At 44.5% G+C, this 18,302-nt stretch overlaps 1 protein-coding gene across 2 annotated transcripts in view; it reads right to left on the bottom strand.

Annotated features, from left to right (window-relative positions):
• Positions 1–936: 936 nt before the first annotated feature.
• LOC121580595 (anion exchange protein 2-like) overlaps positions 937–18,302 on the bottom strand; it is a 74,266-nt gene continuing 56,900 nt past the window's right edge. For both annotated transcript variants that reach the window (XM_041895562.2, XM_041895561.2), the window contains exons 8-23: positions 15,925–16,105; positions 15,533–15,668; positions 15,203–15,401; positions 14,838–14,943; positions 14,367–14,551; positions 13,720–13,939; positions 13,345–13,548; positions 12,977–13,125; positions 12,439–12,633; positions 11,695–11,901; positions 11,488–11,577; positions 11,223–11,389; positions 4,349–4,602; positions 3,874–4,043; positions 2,713–2,886; positions 937–2,458 (exon numbers count right to left, since the gene is read on the bottom strand). In XM_041895562.2, the coding sequence (XP_041751496.1) occupies positions 2,378–2,458; positions 2,713–2,886; positions 3,874–4,043; positions 4,349–4,602; positions 11,223–11,389; positions 11,488–11,577; positions 11,695–11,901; positions 12,439–12,633; positions 12,977–13,125; positions 13,345–13,548; positions 13,720–13,939; positions 14,367–14,551; positions 14,838–14,943; positions 15,203–15,401; positions 15,533–15,668; positions 15,925–16,105 (2,718 nt within the window). In that variant the 3' untranslated portion in view covers positions 937–2,377. The remainder of the gene's footprint in view (positions 2,459–2,712; positions 2,887–3,873; positions 4,044–4,348; positions 4,603–11,222; positions 11,390–11,487; positions 11,578–11,694; positions 11,902–12,438; positions 12,634–12,976; positions 13,126–13,344; positions 13,549–13,719; positions 13,940–14,366; positions 14,552–14,837; positions 14,944–15,202; positions 15,402–15,532; positions 15,669–15,924; positions 16,106–18,302) is intronic.

Raw genomic sequence — 18,302 nt, 5'->3', positions numbered from 1 at the left:
TCACATTGGTGCTTTCAGATCACACCGATTTGTAGTGTATGTCGCTTTAACTCTTTCAGGCACAGCCACATAGCCGGACCTCATATGTAGGCAAAGCATGGAAGGCCGTAATCTCTAAACTCTCGAACAAAACAAGGTGCCATATACAAACATACACGCTACACAGTCACTACAGTTAAATGGAGTCAAGAGAAATGGGCGGAGATGTTGTTCAGACAGTTAAACAAGGACTATGCAACTATGGTAGGAGTGCACGGCAGTGAGAATCAAGTGACTCACTCAAAAGTGGTATGTAGTGTATTCAGGTATGATGGACTATTTATGTAATGGGACCAAACGTCTTTAACATGTTTGGAGAAGCACAGTGGTGAGATCTAAGCAGCAAAGGGGTCGGTCGAAAGTCACTTGTATGTGCTCTTTAAAAAAATACAATGTTTGTCAGTCCTACAGGATAGAGAAAAAATGTGGACACATTTACTTTCTGAGGCACAGATTGTCAAATTAATTAGTAAAGACTTCCACTGTGTACCATCCCAAATATACACCAGGGGTACTGTAGTGCTACTTTATCTACAGGCCTGTATTTATTCAATCGCAAATAATGAATCAGTTTGAATGAGGGCTGCTTTTAAAGGGCGACTGCACTTCCTGATTTGGCCTCATTTTAGATTTGGTTCATTAAGAAATACTAGCGGCCATGACTGAATTTAAACCTCGAGTTGGTTTCGGGGTGTGGTTGGACGTGGGTGTCTCGGGGTGTGGTTGGACGTGGGTGTTTCGGGGTGTGGTTGGACGTGGGTGTTTCGGGGTGTGGTTGGACGTGGGTGTCTCGGGGTGTGGTTGGACGTGGGTGTCTCGGGGTGTGGTTGGACGTGGGTGTCTCGGGTGTGGTTGGACGTGGGGTGTCTCGGGGTGTGGTTGGACGTGGGTGTCTCGGGGTGTGGTTGGACATGGGTGTCTCGTGTGTGTGTGTTCACAGGTGGGAAGAGTTATTTAGCCAATTAGCTTCAGCTGGCTGGTGTGTGACAGTGGCAAAGTTGGTTTGACCTTGGATAGCCTATCTCCTGGGGCTAGTTAGAGACCGTCAATAAATTACACAATGTAAATTAGACAATATTTTCATGTTGTACACGTTTTAGTTTTCTCATTAAACACTTTCAATATTTGTATATGAATTTCTACAATTTTATAGTTGGTTTGAGGTTTTTAAGTGATTGAAATTTGGAACAATTGGAATTTTAACATAATGTCCCATATACATTGTGTCATTTACCAATGATCTCTAACTAGCCCCATAGGAATATCCAAAGTCAACACAAATTTACCACAGGCATTAAGATCGGGTCACGTGCAGCTGCACTCGGAATTGATGATTGCTTGTGGGCTGCCAGCTGGGGGCATGTGGGCAGGATTGAAACAAACCCAACCTTCATTTACGCTGTGATGCAGTCATGACCACAAGTCTCACAAAACTCAGTTTTGGACGAGACTGACTTCATGACCTAAATTATCCTATTTACACTTTGTAGTCAATTTCGACAGTAGAATACATGTCTCTGACTCATAGTGATGCCACAGAGACTGTTTTCCAAAATGAGAAGTTGGTTTTTAGGGACAGTTGCTCTTTAAACAACAATATAACGGATTTAGGCACCCCCTATTCTTAATTTATCATACCCCTGTAAACACACTCCCCATAACCTGAACAGACCCTGTCCACTAGAACAAAACACGTTAGATTCAATCACTTACCCACTGTACCTGATTCTAAAACAAACTCTTCGGCTTGATTACACTGTTACGGACCGCACATCATCATAACCAACTTGCATAGCCACATAGCATATGTGATAACGCCACCACAGAAGCAAACAGAAGACACTGTAAACCAGAAATAATTATCTCTCCAGAAGTCTTGAATAGGCGCTGGATATAGGCTACGGGGGGCCAGTATGAAAAATAAAAAAATAATGTATGCACTCACTAACTGTAAGTCGCTCTGGATAAGAACGTCTGCTAAATGACTAAAGTGTAAAGTGTATACACTGCAATGGTAAACAGCAGCTTTTACGTTGACACCAATCCTTTACTTTGACACATATCAAATCCAACTCACACCTGAAATTAAAACATACCCCAAAATACCGCAAAGATACATAATTCAACATTGTAACAATGACTCAAATAATTTCTAAGTATAAATCCACCTTCCGAAAAGCAAAATAGTAAAAACAGATAAAAAAACATGATTTGGGAGTTGGGACTCTAAAAACCTTTCAAACAAAGGATTTGGTGGGTTAGGAGCAACTTCCTGGAATATAGGACTAGGGTGCCTATTGGTCGGCAGGATGTCCATCACGTTGTCCCCAACCAATCATCATACAGGCATGTGCATATCTGTGTACTCATCCTGTCCCTCCTTCTCATCAAACTTAGGTTCTGCGTCATCTGCATCCAACTAAGACACAAAGAGAGAGCAGCGATAGAAGTCAAGGGTAAAGGTTATGGCCAGGGTTCAGCTGCATACGGTATCAGACTTTCCCATAGATTATTTCCCAGGCAAAGGCCCCCAAAGCAACATCCAACTGTATACTAAAACCAATAAAAGCCCAACTATTTTAGGCAACCGTGTGTGTGTGTGTGTGTGTGTGTGTGTGTGCGCGTGTGCATGCATGCATGCATCCATCCATCCATCCATATGGTTAGACTTACACACTGCATCTCACGCGTGGTGAAGATGCGGGGCAGCAGGAACCATTTGACGGGCACGGTGAGGATGAGGACGAAGGGGAATGCCAGCGAAGCCGCGGTGGACATGACCGCCCACAGCGCCGCCAGACACACCAACTGGATCCCTGTGAACAGGTGCATCCGCAGGGTCCTCACCTGGACCACACACATATGAGAGTATCAGTAGTAGTAGTAGTAGTAGTAGCAGTAGCAGTAGTAGTAGTAGTAGTAGTAGTAGTAGCAGCAGTAGCAATGGTAGTAGAAGTAGCAGTAGTAGTAGAAGTAGCAGTAGTAGTAGAAGTAGTAGTAGTATCATTAGTAGTAGTAGTATCATTCGTAGAAGTAGTAGTAGAAATAGCAGTAGTAGTAGTAGTATCATTAGCAGTAGTAGTATCATTCGTAGTAGTAGTAGTAGTAGTAGTAGCAGTAGTAGTATCAGTAGTAGTAGCAGTAGTAGTAGTAAATAATATAATAAGCCATTTAGCAGACGCTTTTATCCAAAGCGACTTACAGTCGTGCGTGCATACATTTTTGTGTATGGGTGGTCCCGGGGATCGAACCCACTACCTTGGCGTTACAAGCGCCGTGCTCTACCAGCTGAGCTACAGAGGACCTAGTAGTAGTAGCAGTAGTAGCATTAGCAGTAGTAGTATAATAATATAATATAATATAATATAATATATAATATGCCATTTAGCAGATGCTTTTATCCAAAGCGACTTACAGTCATGCGTGCATACATTTTTTGTGTATGGGTGGTCCCGGGGATCGAACCCACTACCTTGGCGTTACAAGTGCCGTGCTCTACCAGCTGAGCTACAGAGGACCACAATAGCAGCAGTAGTAGTAGTAGCAGTAGTAGTAGCAGTAGTAGTAGTAGTAGTAGTAGTAGTAGCAGTAGTAGTAGCAGTAGTAGTAGTAGCAGTAGTAGCAGTAGTAGTAGTAGAAGCAGTAGTAGCAGTAGTAGTAGTAATAGCAGTAGTATTAGTAGTAGCAGTAGTAGCAGCAGTATAATCCTTCCCTTTAGATCCTAAATTCACTTTTACAAGATAAAAACCAGTGTTGTATGCAATAACGTTTTGCTCAGCCACTCAGCACAGCATTTGGGGGGTTGGGGTGTGGTTGGGGTTTTGTGGTACTGACCTTGCGGACATAGGTATGGTCAGGATGATACTTGGGAGGCATCAGCAGCAGCAGCATGCGCTCAGTGAGCTGAATACCGTTGAGGGACATGACACCCATATAGAGGAAAATCCCAAAGAGCACGGCGATGGGGATTTGGCGCAGGAGATCTCCGATCACAATGGACAAACCTAGCCAGGAGAGGACAGACGTGAGAAGATAGTTTTTCCTTGGAAATGAACACATCATTTACGTTGCGCATGTGTCACGGGTGGCAAAACTTCAGAACCGTTTCCAAGCTTCCCAGGTCTCTGAGAAATCCTGGTTGGAAGATTCCCAGTTGGAGGATCCTCTCCCTGCTTATTCCCTCCTGATTCCAGAAGAATCCTCCAACCAGGATTTTTGGAAAACCTGTGAATTTTGGGAACGTTTCTGGAATTACGCAACCCTAATCTCGATTAAGGCCCGGTCCCTAAATTAGAGGGGTCATGCCTACCGACGAACAGAGCTACGAGGAAGCCCGTCACCCTCTGCTCTTTCACTTCCTGGATACGGGGCTTGTCGCCGGGGGCCACCGCCTTGCTCATGACGGTAAGGGCGTTGGCGTGGGTGACAGAACGCACGGTGGCGGCAGCCAACCAGGGCAGGCCGAAGAGGGCCGAAACCCCACCTATGGCCACAATGATGAGCAGGTCCAGGTGGAAGCCGGAGCCCTTCAACAGCATCCGCTCCTTCTTGCTGACTATCAGCCTGACGGAAGGAAAGAAAGAAAGAGAGAGCAAAGAAAAAGAGGAAGTGGAGAAGAGATAAAAGTATAAAAACATAGTAGATGGAGGGAGAGAGAGAAAGAGTGAGGAGGTAGAGAGAGAAAGAGTGAGGAGGTAGAGAGAGAAAGAGTGAGGAGGTAGAGAAAGAAAGAGTGAGGAGGTAGAGAGAGAAAGAGTGAGGAGGTAGAGAGAGAAAGAGTGAGGAGGTAGAGAGAGAAAGAGTGAGGAGGTAGAGAGAGAAAGAGTGAGGAGGTAGAGAGAGAAAGAGTGAGGAGGTAGAGAGAGAAAGAGTGAGGAGGTAGAGAGAGAAGGAGTGAGGAGGGAGAGAGAGTGAGATGCTTGTATTAGGGTCTTTCTATAAACTAGGGTACCAGTGAGGATTTCCTACACTGGACAACATGTTACAGCTGTTGATAAGTCATTGTTAATAATCGGGCAATTTTTTTTCATGTCATAATGTTAACATATACGGGGGGGGGTCATAGCTAATTTAAAACTTTTAACACTTTATCATGGTTGGTGTCTTCGCGGATTTGTCCAAAATCGTGTGACATAAAACATTACTTTTCTGTCCTTGCATTTATGGCAGTGCAAGATGAAGATATATCATATATAAAGCATTAATCAGTTAAATTAGATATTGAACTTGAACTCTGTAAGAATCCTGGATCTAGCTGTCGGACAGTTTTTTTGTATAGAGATCTTAGAAATGCAGTGTAACTACGTAACATTTAGTGTTTCCTTATGTTACGTGGTGAAAACAGTTTTCATTGGCACACAAATCCCAAATAATAAATGTGATTGTAAAATTGAATGCTTCTAACCGAAAGACTCGCCTTACCTTGATACTTAAAACCTAAATCAATAATTTCATTAACGCGGTTCTTCAATAATTATGCATATAATTGTTGGATGCGCATTTGGTGTCCAGCTGATTAGCTTACAGCGTGATATTTTCACACGTCATCATCTGATCCAGGAAGACATTTTCTGAATGACAGTCAAGTGACGAACAGCTGTTGTGATAGCACATGTGAAGCAACAAACAGCCCAAGTGCTGGAAAAAAAAAAAAAGAAGGTGTTCGCAAGGAATGTTCGAATATTTTGGTGTCACATTCGTTACGCTGGTGAAGACAGTTGTGCCTAGATCCACCTTGGATCTAATATACCTAGTGAATTGATGTTGATCATCTGTTGTTGTCTGCTTGATTTACAACAGGGTTTCGTTAGATTTAACAGAGAAAGCATCAAGGTAATGTGCTCATGTTTTCATATGTTTTTGTGCCTCTGATTGGACACGGAGTCTACTGTGCGCAATTGTGTAGGATAGACTATTGTGCAACACCCAACGCTAGTCCTATTAATTATTCTGGATATAATGACAAAAAAATGCATAGCCTAGGTGGCTTATTCACAATATGATCTGGTAATGAAATAACATCACAAATACATTTTGTTTTCCATGTTACACCAGCAATTTTTATAAAAAGCACGAGCTGGATAAATTATTTTGTGTAGAGGTGCTGCTGACTAACGGCGAATAAACTCTAAACTATAAAATGAATAAAGAGAGTTGCACTCTATACATAAACTCCCAGTAATACGTTGGGTAAACCACCAACTTTTCGGCATCACTGGGCCTTCTTCAGGGTGGGATGTTAAACTTGAAGTAACCCTACTTGAACTTGAAGCTCGGAAATTCAAGTACTGGAATAGGACTACCTCGACATTTCCTCAATTTGGTGATGAAAAGTCCTTGTAATCACCGTAGCCAATTTATAAGTTCTCCTGCTCCCTTACAACTATCTGTGATTACATTTTTGATCCGTTTTTGTGAGAGATGTGGCCACTTTCGTTTCGTTTCCTACTGCTTCAATTGAAGGGTGTTGCGCTACTCTGTTGTGGTAAAACCACATGTGGTTATTACGAGGACGACAACGTCTAATGCTGGCTTCAACTTGGCTTTCCAAACAAATCCTTCCATTAAAAAATAAAACACCTGGTTCTTGGTCACTTTCTCATTATAAAAACAGTTAAGATTTAAATGGTGAGCTTAATCAAATCAAATCAAATGTTATTTGTCACATGCGCCGAATACAGTTAAATGCTTACTTACAAGCTACCGCATATGATGGATTTATTATGTATGCCTACGTCGGCCGCTACAGAGAAATCACAATGCATCCACTTCACATCCAATCGATTTAGTCAGGCAATGTCCACATTATTCTCACATATTTTAGAATGTAATAATAATTGGAATATCAAGGCTTTGGCAAGGCCTTAAAAATGCATTATTCTTAAAGTGGTAATGACCTACTTTTTTGGGGGACACTTTTTGCATGCTTTCTGGGGAGAGGAGGGTTCTATATTAGGCCCTATATGTACAATGATATAAATTATAAAATTGTGTAACACTGAAGTCCTTGAAAATTACAATTAAGTGCTTGAAAAAGTCCCTGAAAGTCCTTGAATTTGACTTGCCATTTTTTTATTTTTTTTATTTAACTTTTATTTTGACAGTTAATTCATTCTGAGAGTAGGGTCTCTTTTACAGATGAGGCCTGCATAAATACATCAAACACATACAATATACAATATACGAAATTACTAAACATATTAAGAAAAACAGACACATTTATCAACATAGAGGTCTCTGATCATTACTCTAAACTGACCAAGGGGGACCAGAACATCTCATTTCAGAGAGCTCTGTAAGTTGTTCCACATAAAGGGCGCAAAAACCCAACTCTGTGGAGACCGAGCCTGAGACTGAGTTTGGTAATTTGTAAGTCTAAACTGAATTAATGATGATAGATACAGTACATAGGAAGTTTCTACATGAGTGCTTTGTAGCGCAACACAAGACAATGCTGCTCTCTCCTTACATACAAAAAGGCCCAACCCACTTTTTGATACAAAACACAATGGTGAGTTCTAGAACCATCACCAGTAATAAACCTAAGGGCACAATGGAAAACAGCATCTAGTGGTTTAAGTGTAAATGCTGCTGCATAGATATAGGTAATATCCCCATAATATAAAATATACATAAAAATGGCCTGAACAATTTCCTTTCAATTTCCTTTTATTTTATTTTTTACTTGTTATTATTCAGGGTAGCCCAATTGAGACCAGGGTCTCATTCCCAATGGTGTCCTGAGTAATAAAAAATAAATAAATGTATTAACAAAAGTCAGACATGCCTTGTTTCTGTAAAAGAAACCAACCTTGAATTTCTACTTCTGAGAACTTCAATGTCTGTATGAACCTGCAACCTAGGTCTATGTTGTTGTATAGGTGGAGTTATGGGCCAATTTGCATACACTACCAGTCAAAAGTTTGGACACACCTACTCATTCAAGGGTTTTTCTTTATTTTTTACTATTTTCTACATTGTAGAATAATAGTGAAGACATCAAAACTATTAAATAACACATATGGAAACATGTAGCAATCAAAAAAGTGTTAAAAAAATCAAAATATATTTTATGTTTAAGATTCTTTAAAGTAGCCACCCGTTGCCTTGATGACAGCTTTGCACACTCTTGGTATTCTCTCAACCAGCTTCATGAGGTAGTCACCTGGAATACATTTCAATTAACAGGTGTGCCTTGTTAAAAGTTAATTTGTGGAATTTCTTTCCTTCTTAATGCGTTTGAGCCAATCAGTTGTGTTGTGACAAGGTAGGCGGGGTATACAGAAGATAGCCCTATTTAGTAAAAGACCAAGTCCATATTATGGCAAGAACAGTTCAAATAAGCAAAGAGAAATGACAGTCCATCATTACTTTAAGACATGAAGGTCAGTCAATACGGAAAATGTCAAGAACTTTGAAAGTTTCTTCAAGTGCAGTCACAAAAACCATCAAGCGCTATGATGAAACTGGCTCTCATGAGGACGGCCACAGGAAAGCAAGACCCAGAGTTACATCTGCTGCAGAGGATAAGTTCATTAGAGTTAACTGCACCTCAGATTGTAGCCCAAATAAATGCTTCACAGAGTTCAAGTAACAGACACATCTCAACATCAACTGTTCAGAGGAGACTGCGTGAATCAGGCCTTCATGGTCGAATTGCTGCAAAGAAACCACTACTAAAGGACACCAATAAGAAGAAGAGACTTGCTTGGGCCAAAAAACTTGAGTAATGGACATTAGACCAGTGGAAATCTTTCCTTTTTGAGTCCAAATTTGAGATTTTTGGTTCCAACCGCCGTGTCTTTGTGAGACGCAGAATAGGTGAACGGATGATCTCTGCATGTGTGGTTCCCACCGTGAAGCATGGAGGAGGGGGTGTCATGGTGTGGGGGTGCTTTGCTGGTGACATTGTCTGTGATTTATTTAAAATTCAAGGCACACTTAACCAGCATGGCTACCACAGCATTCTGCAGCGATACACCATCCCATCTGGTTTGCGTTTAGTGGGACTATCATTTGTTTTTCAACAGGAAAATGACCCAAAACACACCTCCATGCTGTGTAAGGGCTTTTTGACCAAGGAGAGTGATGGAGTCCTGCATCAGATGACCTGGCCTCCACAATCACCCGACCTCAACCCAATTGAGATGGTTTGGGATGAGTTGGACCGCAGAATGAAGGAAAAGCAGCCAACAAGTGCTCAGCATATGTGTGAACTCCTTTAAGACAGTTGGAAAAGCATTCCTCATGAAGCTGGTTGAGAGAATGGCAAGAGTGTGCAAAGCTGTCATCAAGGCAAAGGGTGGCTACTTGAATTTAAAATCTAAAATACAGTGGGGAAAAAAAGTATTTAGTCAGCCACCAATTGTGCAAGTTCTCCCACTTAAAAAGATGAGAGAGGCCTGTAATTTTCATCATAGGTACACGTCAACTATGACAGACAAAATGAGGAAAAAAAATCCAGAAAATCACATTGTAGGATTTTTTATGAATTTATTTGCAAATTATGGTGGAAAATAAGTATTTGGTCAATAACAAAAGTTTCTCAATACTTTGTTGTATACCCTTTGTAGGCAATGACACAGGTCAAACGTTTTCTGTAAGTTTTCACAAGGTTTTCACACACTGTTGCTAGTATTTTGGCCCATTCCTCCATGCAGATCTCCTCTAGAGCAGTGATGTTTTGGGGCTGTCGCTGGGCAACACAGACTTTCAACTCCCTCCAAAGATTTTCTATGGGGTTGAGATCTGGAGACTGGCTAGGCCACTCCAGGACCTTGAAATGCTTCTTACGAAGCCACTCCTTCGTTGCCCGGGCGGTGTGTTTGGGATCATTGTCATGCTGAAAGACCCAGCCACGTTTCATCTTCAATGCCCTTGCTGATGGAAGGAGGTTTTCACTCAAAATCTCACGATACATGGCCCCATTCATTCTTTCCTTTACACGGATCAGTCGTCCTGGTCCCTTTGCAGAAAAACAGCCCAAAAGCATGATGTTTCCACCCCCATGCTTCACAGTAGGTATGGTGTTCTTTGGATGCAACTCAGCATTCTTTGTCCTCCAAACACAACAAGTTGAGTTTTTACCAAAAAGTTATATTTTGGTTTCATCTGACCATATGACATTCTCCCAATCCTCTTCTGGATCATCCAAATGCACTCTAGCAAACTTCAGACTGGCCTGGACATGTACTGGCTTAAGCAGGGGGACACGTCTGGCACTGCAGGATTTGAGTCCCTGGCGGCGTAGTGTGTTACTGATGGTAGGCTTTGTTACTTTGGTCCCAGCTCTCTGCAGGTCATTCACTAGGTCCCCCGTGTGGTTCTGGGATTTTTGCTCACCGTTCTTGTGATCATTTTGACCCCACGGGGTGAGATCTTGCGTTGAGCCCCAGATCGAGGGAGATTATCAGTGGTCTTGTATGTCTTCCATTTCCTAATAATTGCTCCCACAGTTGATTTCTTCAAACCAAGCTGCTTACCTATTGCAGATTCAGTCTTCCCAGCCTGGTGCAGGTCTACAATTTTGTTTCTGGTGTCCTTTGACAGCTCTTTGGTCTTGGCCATAGTGGAGTTTGGAGTGTGACTGTTTGAGGTTGTGGACAGGTGTCTTTTATACTGATAACAAGTTCAAACAGGTGCCATTAATACAGGTAACGAGTGGAGGACAGAGGAGCCTCTTAAAGAAGAAGTAACAGGTCTGTGAGAGCCAGAAATCTTGCTTGTTTGTAGGTGACCAAATAGTTATTTTCCACCATAATTTGCAAATAAATTCATTAAAAATCCTACAATGTGATTTTCTGGATTTTTTTTCCTCAATTTGTCTGTCATAGTTGACGTGTACCTATGATGAAAATTACAGGCCTCTCTCATCTTTTTAAGTGGGAGAACTTGCACAATTGGTGGCTGACTAAATACTTTTTTCCCCCACTGTATATATGGAATTTTTTAGTTGAATGAGTAGGTGTGTCCAAACTTTTGACTGGTACTGTATATTCACTTTTATTCCTCTAATTACACATGTGGAACTGCATGAAAATCATTTTTATGTTTGTTTCAAACCATTTAGAAATGTTGACCCCAATGTCACACATTTTCCCCATTATTTATAGAAAAACCCATTGCTCTATAATACTGTATGTAAAATGGGGTTGCAGAGGTGAGGGGTTGGAGGGGTCCCTTACGTGGTGATCTGCGTCTCCATGAAGATGAGAATGAACACGAGCAGGGCGGGCAGGATGCTAGCACCCATCATCCAGACAGGGAACTGGCCGTCCGAGCCCAGCGGGGGGATCAGCCATCCCCGCTTCTCAGGACTGGTCACCGAGAAGCCTGTGGGCACACTCAGCTTCTGTATGGGGGGGGGGGGGTCAAAGGGTAAAGGTCAGCCTGGGCCATTCTCACTTCTGATTGGACTCTCCTTACATTTGATTTTGACCTATATTTCACCTGGGTGTAGGTGTCTTTTATGCTGTAGTCCACCAACACCATGATGAGAATCGAGATAGGAACCCCGAAGTCTCCAATCATCCTACGGAGCTGAAACGCAGAACATGTTGGACTGAATATGATATTGTTTCTTACTGCCACAAGTGTCAAGGCATTTTGAATAAAGGGCCAATACTGTATGGCTCTGGTCAGGCTAACTGTACTTACCTTGCCGGGGAAGAAGGCACTGTTCTTGAACTTGCGCAGGTAGAATGCAATGAAGAACGTTCCGGACATGAGCACCAGCGTCAGGAGGGCTGTGTTGGGCTCTCCTACCACATTGCCAGGCACGTCGACCACAGTGTGGTTGCATGATGATGACGTCCATGTGCCGTTGACTAGGTAACAGCGTTGAAGAGGATGCTCTTGAAAGATCTGGGTCGGTTTTCATTCAGACAGACAGACATAGACAGACAGGCAGATAGACAGACAGACAGACAGACAGACAGACAGGCAGACAGTTTTCTTATGAGTCTCATACCTTCCTGCACCATGACATCAGTCAGGTGTGTTGTAGATGACTTCAGTTCCAAATGCTCTTGATGGTGTCAGAATGCATGCAGCGGTATAGATGCAGTAAAGAGGTCAATGGAACGCAGACCGTGGGGATAGAAGGATATGGAATTGGCGCACATTCAACAAATATGATCTAACAAAGTGGATATTCATCAAATCCGTCATGATTGATGTATTGTAACTTTCTGCTGAGGGGCAATGAGGAGATTCGGGATCTTACCCCACGGCATTTTTCCCCCACGCATTTCCATGGCATTTCCATTGTTTTGGTCGAGTTCCATTGACCTCGTTACTGCATCTATGCTAGCTATGAATGGCAAACTTGTTAGCCAGCGGACAAGCTAACCCAATCAGCTCCAGCCCAGTGTTGATGGGCGCTCTTCCTCCCAACCTCACCTTGCCCAGTTTGGAGAAGGTCTCGTAGATGAAGATAAGGGAGATGAGGAAGGAGAAGATCTCCTGGGTGAAGCGCGAGACAAAGCGGACCAGGAAGCTGCCCTCGAAGGCCACTATGAGGACCACAATGAGCACCAGCCAGAAGCCAATCCACACCCGGCCCGTCAGATACTCCATGTCATTGGCATTGCAGAACTGCATGACAGAACCACGAGACAAAATGTTGGGTGACGTTCAGAAAGCAACTATCATGCGCACATTTAAACCATATTCCTTACACCAGCTAGCGTTGCACATTTCCAGAAACTTCCCCAAAGTTTGCAGGTTTTTTCAATTGAAGGATGTTTGGAATTAGGAAGGAAAGGAATCCTTCAACTCCTCTAAACGGGATTTGTGTAAAACCCAGAAAACTCTTAGGAAGTTTCAGGAAGGTGGCAACCAGTTAATTCCTTGTAAATTCTTGCCAGGGGGGTGAACAAGTGCACCATTTGGGGAGAAGGGAGAGTAACAGAAGAGAAGATTTAGGCTAGTTGCTCACCGAGTAGAAGGCCTCCTCAAACACCAGCAGGGGTCCAGAGAAGCCCACCACAAGGAGAGGCTGCGCCCCAAGGAGGGAGAATATAACCCCCTGCAGTGCCGTGGCGATGATCAGCTCCGACACGCCAATCAACCCCCCCGTCTTCTCACCTAGAGAAGAAGAAGAGAGGGAGGGAGGGATGGAGGAAGTGAATACCAACTCAAAATGATATGGCTACCTATATACTCTATCCCTCTTTTTAGCTTCATTTCAATGTTGTTGTTGTTGTTTTTTGGGGGGGGGGGGTCAGCACTCCAATATTGTCCCTCTTTGTTTTAACTGTATCCCTTACTTCCTCCCCTCCCCCAATGGGTGACTGATTGACTAACCCAGCAGTCCTCCGAAGGTGACGGCGGGTGACAGGGCAGCGAAGTAGATGAATATGACGGCGGCCATGCACTGGGGGTTGAGCGCGTCACGGAAGTCGCTGGCATATTTGGGGTAGCGCCGTGCGGCGTCGCGGATCAGTCCCCCAAACAGGCGGCCTGAACGGCGGAGAGGATCGACCCCAGGTTTGAAGGGCGCCTGCAGAGCTGAGGGAGAGAGAAGGAGAGGGTTATTTTGGTGGTCATCCCTCAAGCTCTTTCCTTCAGTAGTTTGTCTTTGTCACCCTTGTCCATGGAATCTTTGGGCTTTTTGGTCTGTAGTTTGTCCTCCTGTTCCTCTGTAATATACAAATGTATATCTGTGTATATCTCTATTACCTTTATCCTTCGGGCTCTTTGGCTCTTTGACCTTGAGCTCCTTGCCCTGCTGCTCCTCTCTCTTGCGGAGCATCTCTCTCTGGAAGCGGGCCACCGAGCGCAGCAGCTCTTCGCCGCCCACCTCAGACGGCGGCAGCACAATGCTGCAGTCCAGGAAGCTGTTGATGGCGTTCAGCAGGTCCTGCCGCTCGTCCGCCAGGTACGCTGCCTCGTGGAAGTGCTGCGGTAAAAATAATAACATTAATATATCGTTGCTGTCTGATGAAAATATCTAATCTCCAAAAAACAGAAACTTTTCGGGAAATGGAAAAAAAAAACTGCCATATTTGACCATTAACGAACATACAATCACCAAACTTCAGAAGCTATTTTGGAATACATTTCTTGGTCCTAGAGTCATGAAATGTTCAGAGTACATTGAGGGGAGTTACTGCTTTCAATAGATGTTTAAAAAAATTAACATTTGTAAAAATGTAGTTCCGAGGTTTTCATCAGACAGTGACGATATGCCACTTAGCAGATGCTTTTATCCAAAGTGATTTACAGGAGAGTGAGTGCATACTGTGCTCCCTGTGGGAGTTCAACCCACGACCTTGGTGTTGCTAGTGTCACACAGAGAAGTATGGGTCACCCATCAGTTAACTCGCCTTGTCAGACATAAGTGTGGAGATGGAGCGGCCAATCTGGTGGTAGTCGATGTTGGCGATGGGCGGGCCCATGAGGAGGAAGAGGAAACGCACAGGGACGGGCACCTCCAGCACCGACTCCAGCAGCACGGCTTCCTGCAGACGCACAAACGCCATGGAAGGCTGCTCCAGGAAGGTCACGGCGCCTGTGGGAGACAGTCATTAAATGTAATTGAACTTTATGGATTATTGAATTTAAGGATGATCGGACTATCAGACTCAGTGGGGCTTTTCACATTCAGATCAAGTGCGTTAGACTAGAGTACGATTGGAGTAAAATCCTAATGGAGGATTAAGCAAAATCATGCTCAGTACAGATATCAATAACAACAACAAAATGTTAATCTGCCATGATTGACACTATTGGCTCTTCCCAATGTGGGGAAACGTCTGCCTCATAGCAGGAAATGGGAGTGAAATAGCAAGGCATACCTACGAGGACGACAGTGGCCTCTGCGTTTTCCGGAATCTTCTCCAGCAACTTGAGCTCATGCTTGGACTTGGACCTGTGCATGCCCATTATGGCAGGATTGTCCTTCTGTAGATGAACACGGGAGTTTAGACACCAGAAAAATACGCACACACTCAGACTCAAAAAACCATAAACACTCACCCAGACAAGAGGACAAAGATGCATGCACACACAAACACAGTTCAAACAACACACTATTACACAAACACAGTTCAAACAACACACTATAACACAAACAGAGCTCACAAAAAACGCTCAGACAGTACTCACAAACATCCCCGTACACACAGACACACTCCCAAAGACACATCCACACTTTCAAGACCTCGCTCTTCTCCATGTCAATGCGGGATTCTGTGAGGGTGCCGGCAGCCACTCCTCCATCCATGAGGGGGTCAGTCACAGAGGGCTCGGCTTGGTCCGTGTGGTTGCTGCTGTTTTGGTGGTTCACCATCAGTGAGACCAGGCTGGCGGCAGAGATGTTCCGCGTGAAAGAGCTATGTTCTTTCTCATCGCTCGGGTGACTGCGGGTAGAGAGAGAACGGCTGAACTGAGTTTGCGTAGTATAACCGTAGGTAGCAGGGTACCTAGCGTATCACAGACTGTAGGTAGCAGGGTAGCTAGCGTATCACAGACAGCTAGAGGAGAGACATACCTGTGTTTGAGTAGTAGGGCTCTGAGGACATTGGCCCGGTCCTCTACTTTGATCTGGTCAGAGATTATCATCTGCTCCACCACCTGATGAGCGATGCCAGGCAAGGTATTCTGCTTCAAGTCCAGCAGCACCGCACCTAAAGAACACCAACAATTTCATTATCTTGCCTTTGTCCATCCCTAGATTATTCTTTATTCCCCACTTTTCTTCCCTTCCTCCCCAATCTCTCCCTCTCTCTATTCATCAATCCTTTTTCTCCCTCCCCCTCTCACCTCTCTTTCACCCTCTCCTTTCCCCAACTCCTTCTCTCCCTCCTTTCCCCAACCCCTTCTATTCCCCACTCGTCTCACCTTCCCTCCCTTTCTTCCCTCACTCTCCCCTCTTTCTCTCACCGTGGGAGATGGTCTTTCGGAGCTCCAGGAGACTACGGAAGGAGAGCGAGGCGACGTGGGGTTTGCCCCAGCGGTCCGTCTCCTCCTCCACGTCCTCTTCAAACTTGATCCAGCGAGCCGTCTCCCGCCACTGCAACTCCTGGTTCTTATCCATCACCAGCTCGTTCAGCTCCACAAACACCTGGAAGAGAGGTCACACATACAGAATATAATAAAGTAAATAGTATAGAAAACTATCTCCGTAATGAGAACCTCCTCCTGTACCTTGGATCCAATTCCAACAGCCTTGCTCAAATCATGCACCTCTGTACTCAGCCCTCTGTTAACCCAGATTGTTAACCACTCCCTCAAATCTGTCAGTGTCCCACCTGCATTTAAGACCGCTGTCATCAGCCCCCTTCTGAAGAAGCCCAGTGCTGGCTAATTACAGGCCAATATCCAACCTTCCTTTCCTCTCCAAAGTGTTGGGAAATGAGTGGTTGCTGTACAGCTCCAAGTCCATCTCAATCAGAACAACCAATTTCTGAAGTTCCAGTCAGGTTTCCGGCCGGCCTACAGCACTGAAATGGCTCTACTCAGGGTCACCAACGACCTGCTGATTGCGGCTGATGCAGGCTCCCCCTGTCTCCTGATCCTCCTGGACTTGAGCGCAGCGTTTGACACTGTCGACCACCCCATCCTCCTGGAACGCTTCCGGGACACCACGGACTATCTGGACCAGCTCCGAGCTGGTTCCACTCCTACGTCTTAGACAGGACTGAGTATATGTCGCTAGGTGGGTCCAGGTCCCGGACCCACCATGTCACCTGCAGTGTCTCACAAGGATCTGTTCTTGGACCCTTCCTGTTTGTCCTCTACATGCTCCCCCTCGGTCGTGTCATTATCCGGCATGGAATCCCATTCCACTGCTATACTGATGACACCCAGCTGTATGTAAAAACTGCCCCAAGTCCCTCTGATGCATGTGCCCGTCTGAACACCTGCCCTGGGGAGATAAGTGCATGGATGAAGCAACACTTCCTTCAACTGAACAGCAGCAAAACCGTGGCCTTACTTGTTGGCACCTCCCGCCAGTTCCAGCACTCACAAATAACACACCTCACCATTGCAGGACAGAACATCCCTCTGTCCCCCTCAGTTTCCAATCTGGGTGTAAAGCTTGATTCCTCCCTGACCTTTGACAGCCACATCAAACAACTGTGTAAAGTGTCATTCTATCACCTCGAGAACATTGCCAAACACCGCCCCACCCTCACTCAGTCCGATGCAGAGAAGCTCGTCCATTCCTTTATCTCCTCAAGGCTGGACTACTGCAAAACACTCTTCACCTGGATCCCTGGCAGGATTCTCCAGAAGCTCCAATACATCCAGAACAGCGCTGCCAGGATCCTGATGAGAGTGCGGAAACACAATCACATCACCCCCATCCTGGCATCTCTGCACTAGCTCCCCGTCTCATTCCGGATTGAATTCAAAAACTCTCCTGTTGGCTTTCCAGTGTATTCATGGCAATGCCCCGCTTTATCTCAAAGAACATCTCTACCTCCATAACCCCACCGCGCACCGTCAGGTCAAGAAATAGCCTGCTCCTCCACGCCTCCGGGACCAAGCTCCGCTCCTTGGGGGATCGGGTTTTCATCTTGACTGCCCCGAACCTTTGGAATGCCCTCCCGGACCACCTGAAGGCACCACAGACTCTGGGCTCCTTTAAAACGGGCCTTAAGACCTGTCTCTTTCTGTTGATAGCTGTGCTCCTTGGTGTCCTTGTGCCTTGTAACGTCAGCTGTGTTCTTTGTGTCAACAACAGACAAAAATATATATGTTTTTGTTTTATTTTATGCACTTTGAGATTATTCTGTATAATGAAAAGCGCTTTACAAATGTAATAAATTATTATTCATTATTATTAGAGTAGAATAGAATGGTTCTTTATTTGTCATGGGCACTGATTGATCTCGTACAACGCTGTGTACTACTCCCTTCACAGAACAGAACAAACTGGCTCTAACCAGAATAGAAAGAGGAGTGGGAGGCCCCGGTGCACAACTGAGCAAGAGGACAAATACATTAGAGTGTCTAGTTTGAGAAACAGACGCCTCACAGGTCCTCAACTGGCAGCTTCATTAAAAAGTACCCGCAAAACACCAGTCTCAACGTCAACAGTGAAGAGGCGACTCCGGGATGCTGACCTTCTAGGCAGAGTTGCAAAGAAAAAGCCATATCTCAGACTGCCCATCTTAATCTTTTATTTTTATTGGCCAGTCTGAGATATGGCTTTTTCTTTGATGCTGATGCTCCAGATACTCAACTAGTCTCAAGAAGGCCAGTTTTATTGCTTCTTTAATCAGCACAACAGTTTTCAGCTGTGCTAACATAAT

This window comes from Coregonus clupeaformis, chromosome 14 (assembly GCF_020615455.1).
Source record: "Coregonus clupeaformis isolate EN_2021a chromosome 14, ASM2061545v1, whole genome shotgun sequence".
Taxonomy (NCBI): domain Eukaryota; kingdom Metazoa; phylum Chordata; class Actinopteri; order Salmoniformes; family Salmonidae; genus Coregonus; species Coregonus clupeaformis.
This window is presented reverse-complemented; position numbering and strand designations above follow the sequence as displayed.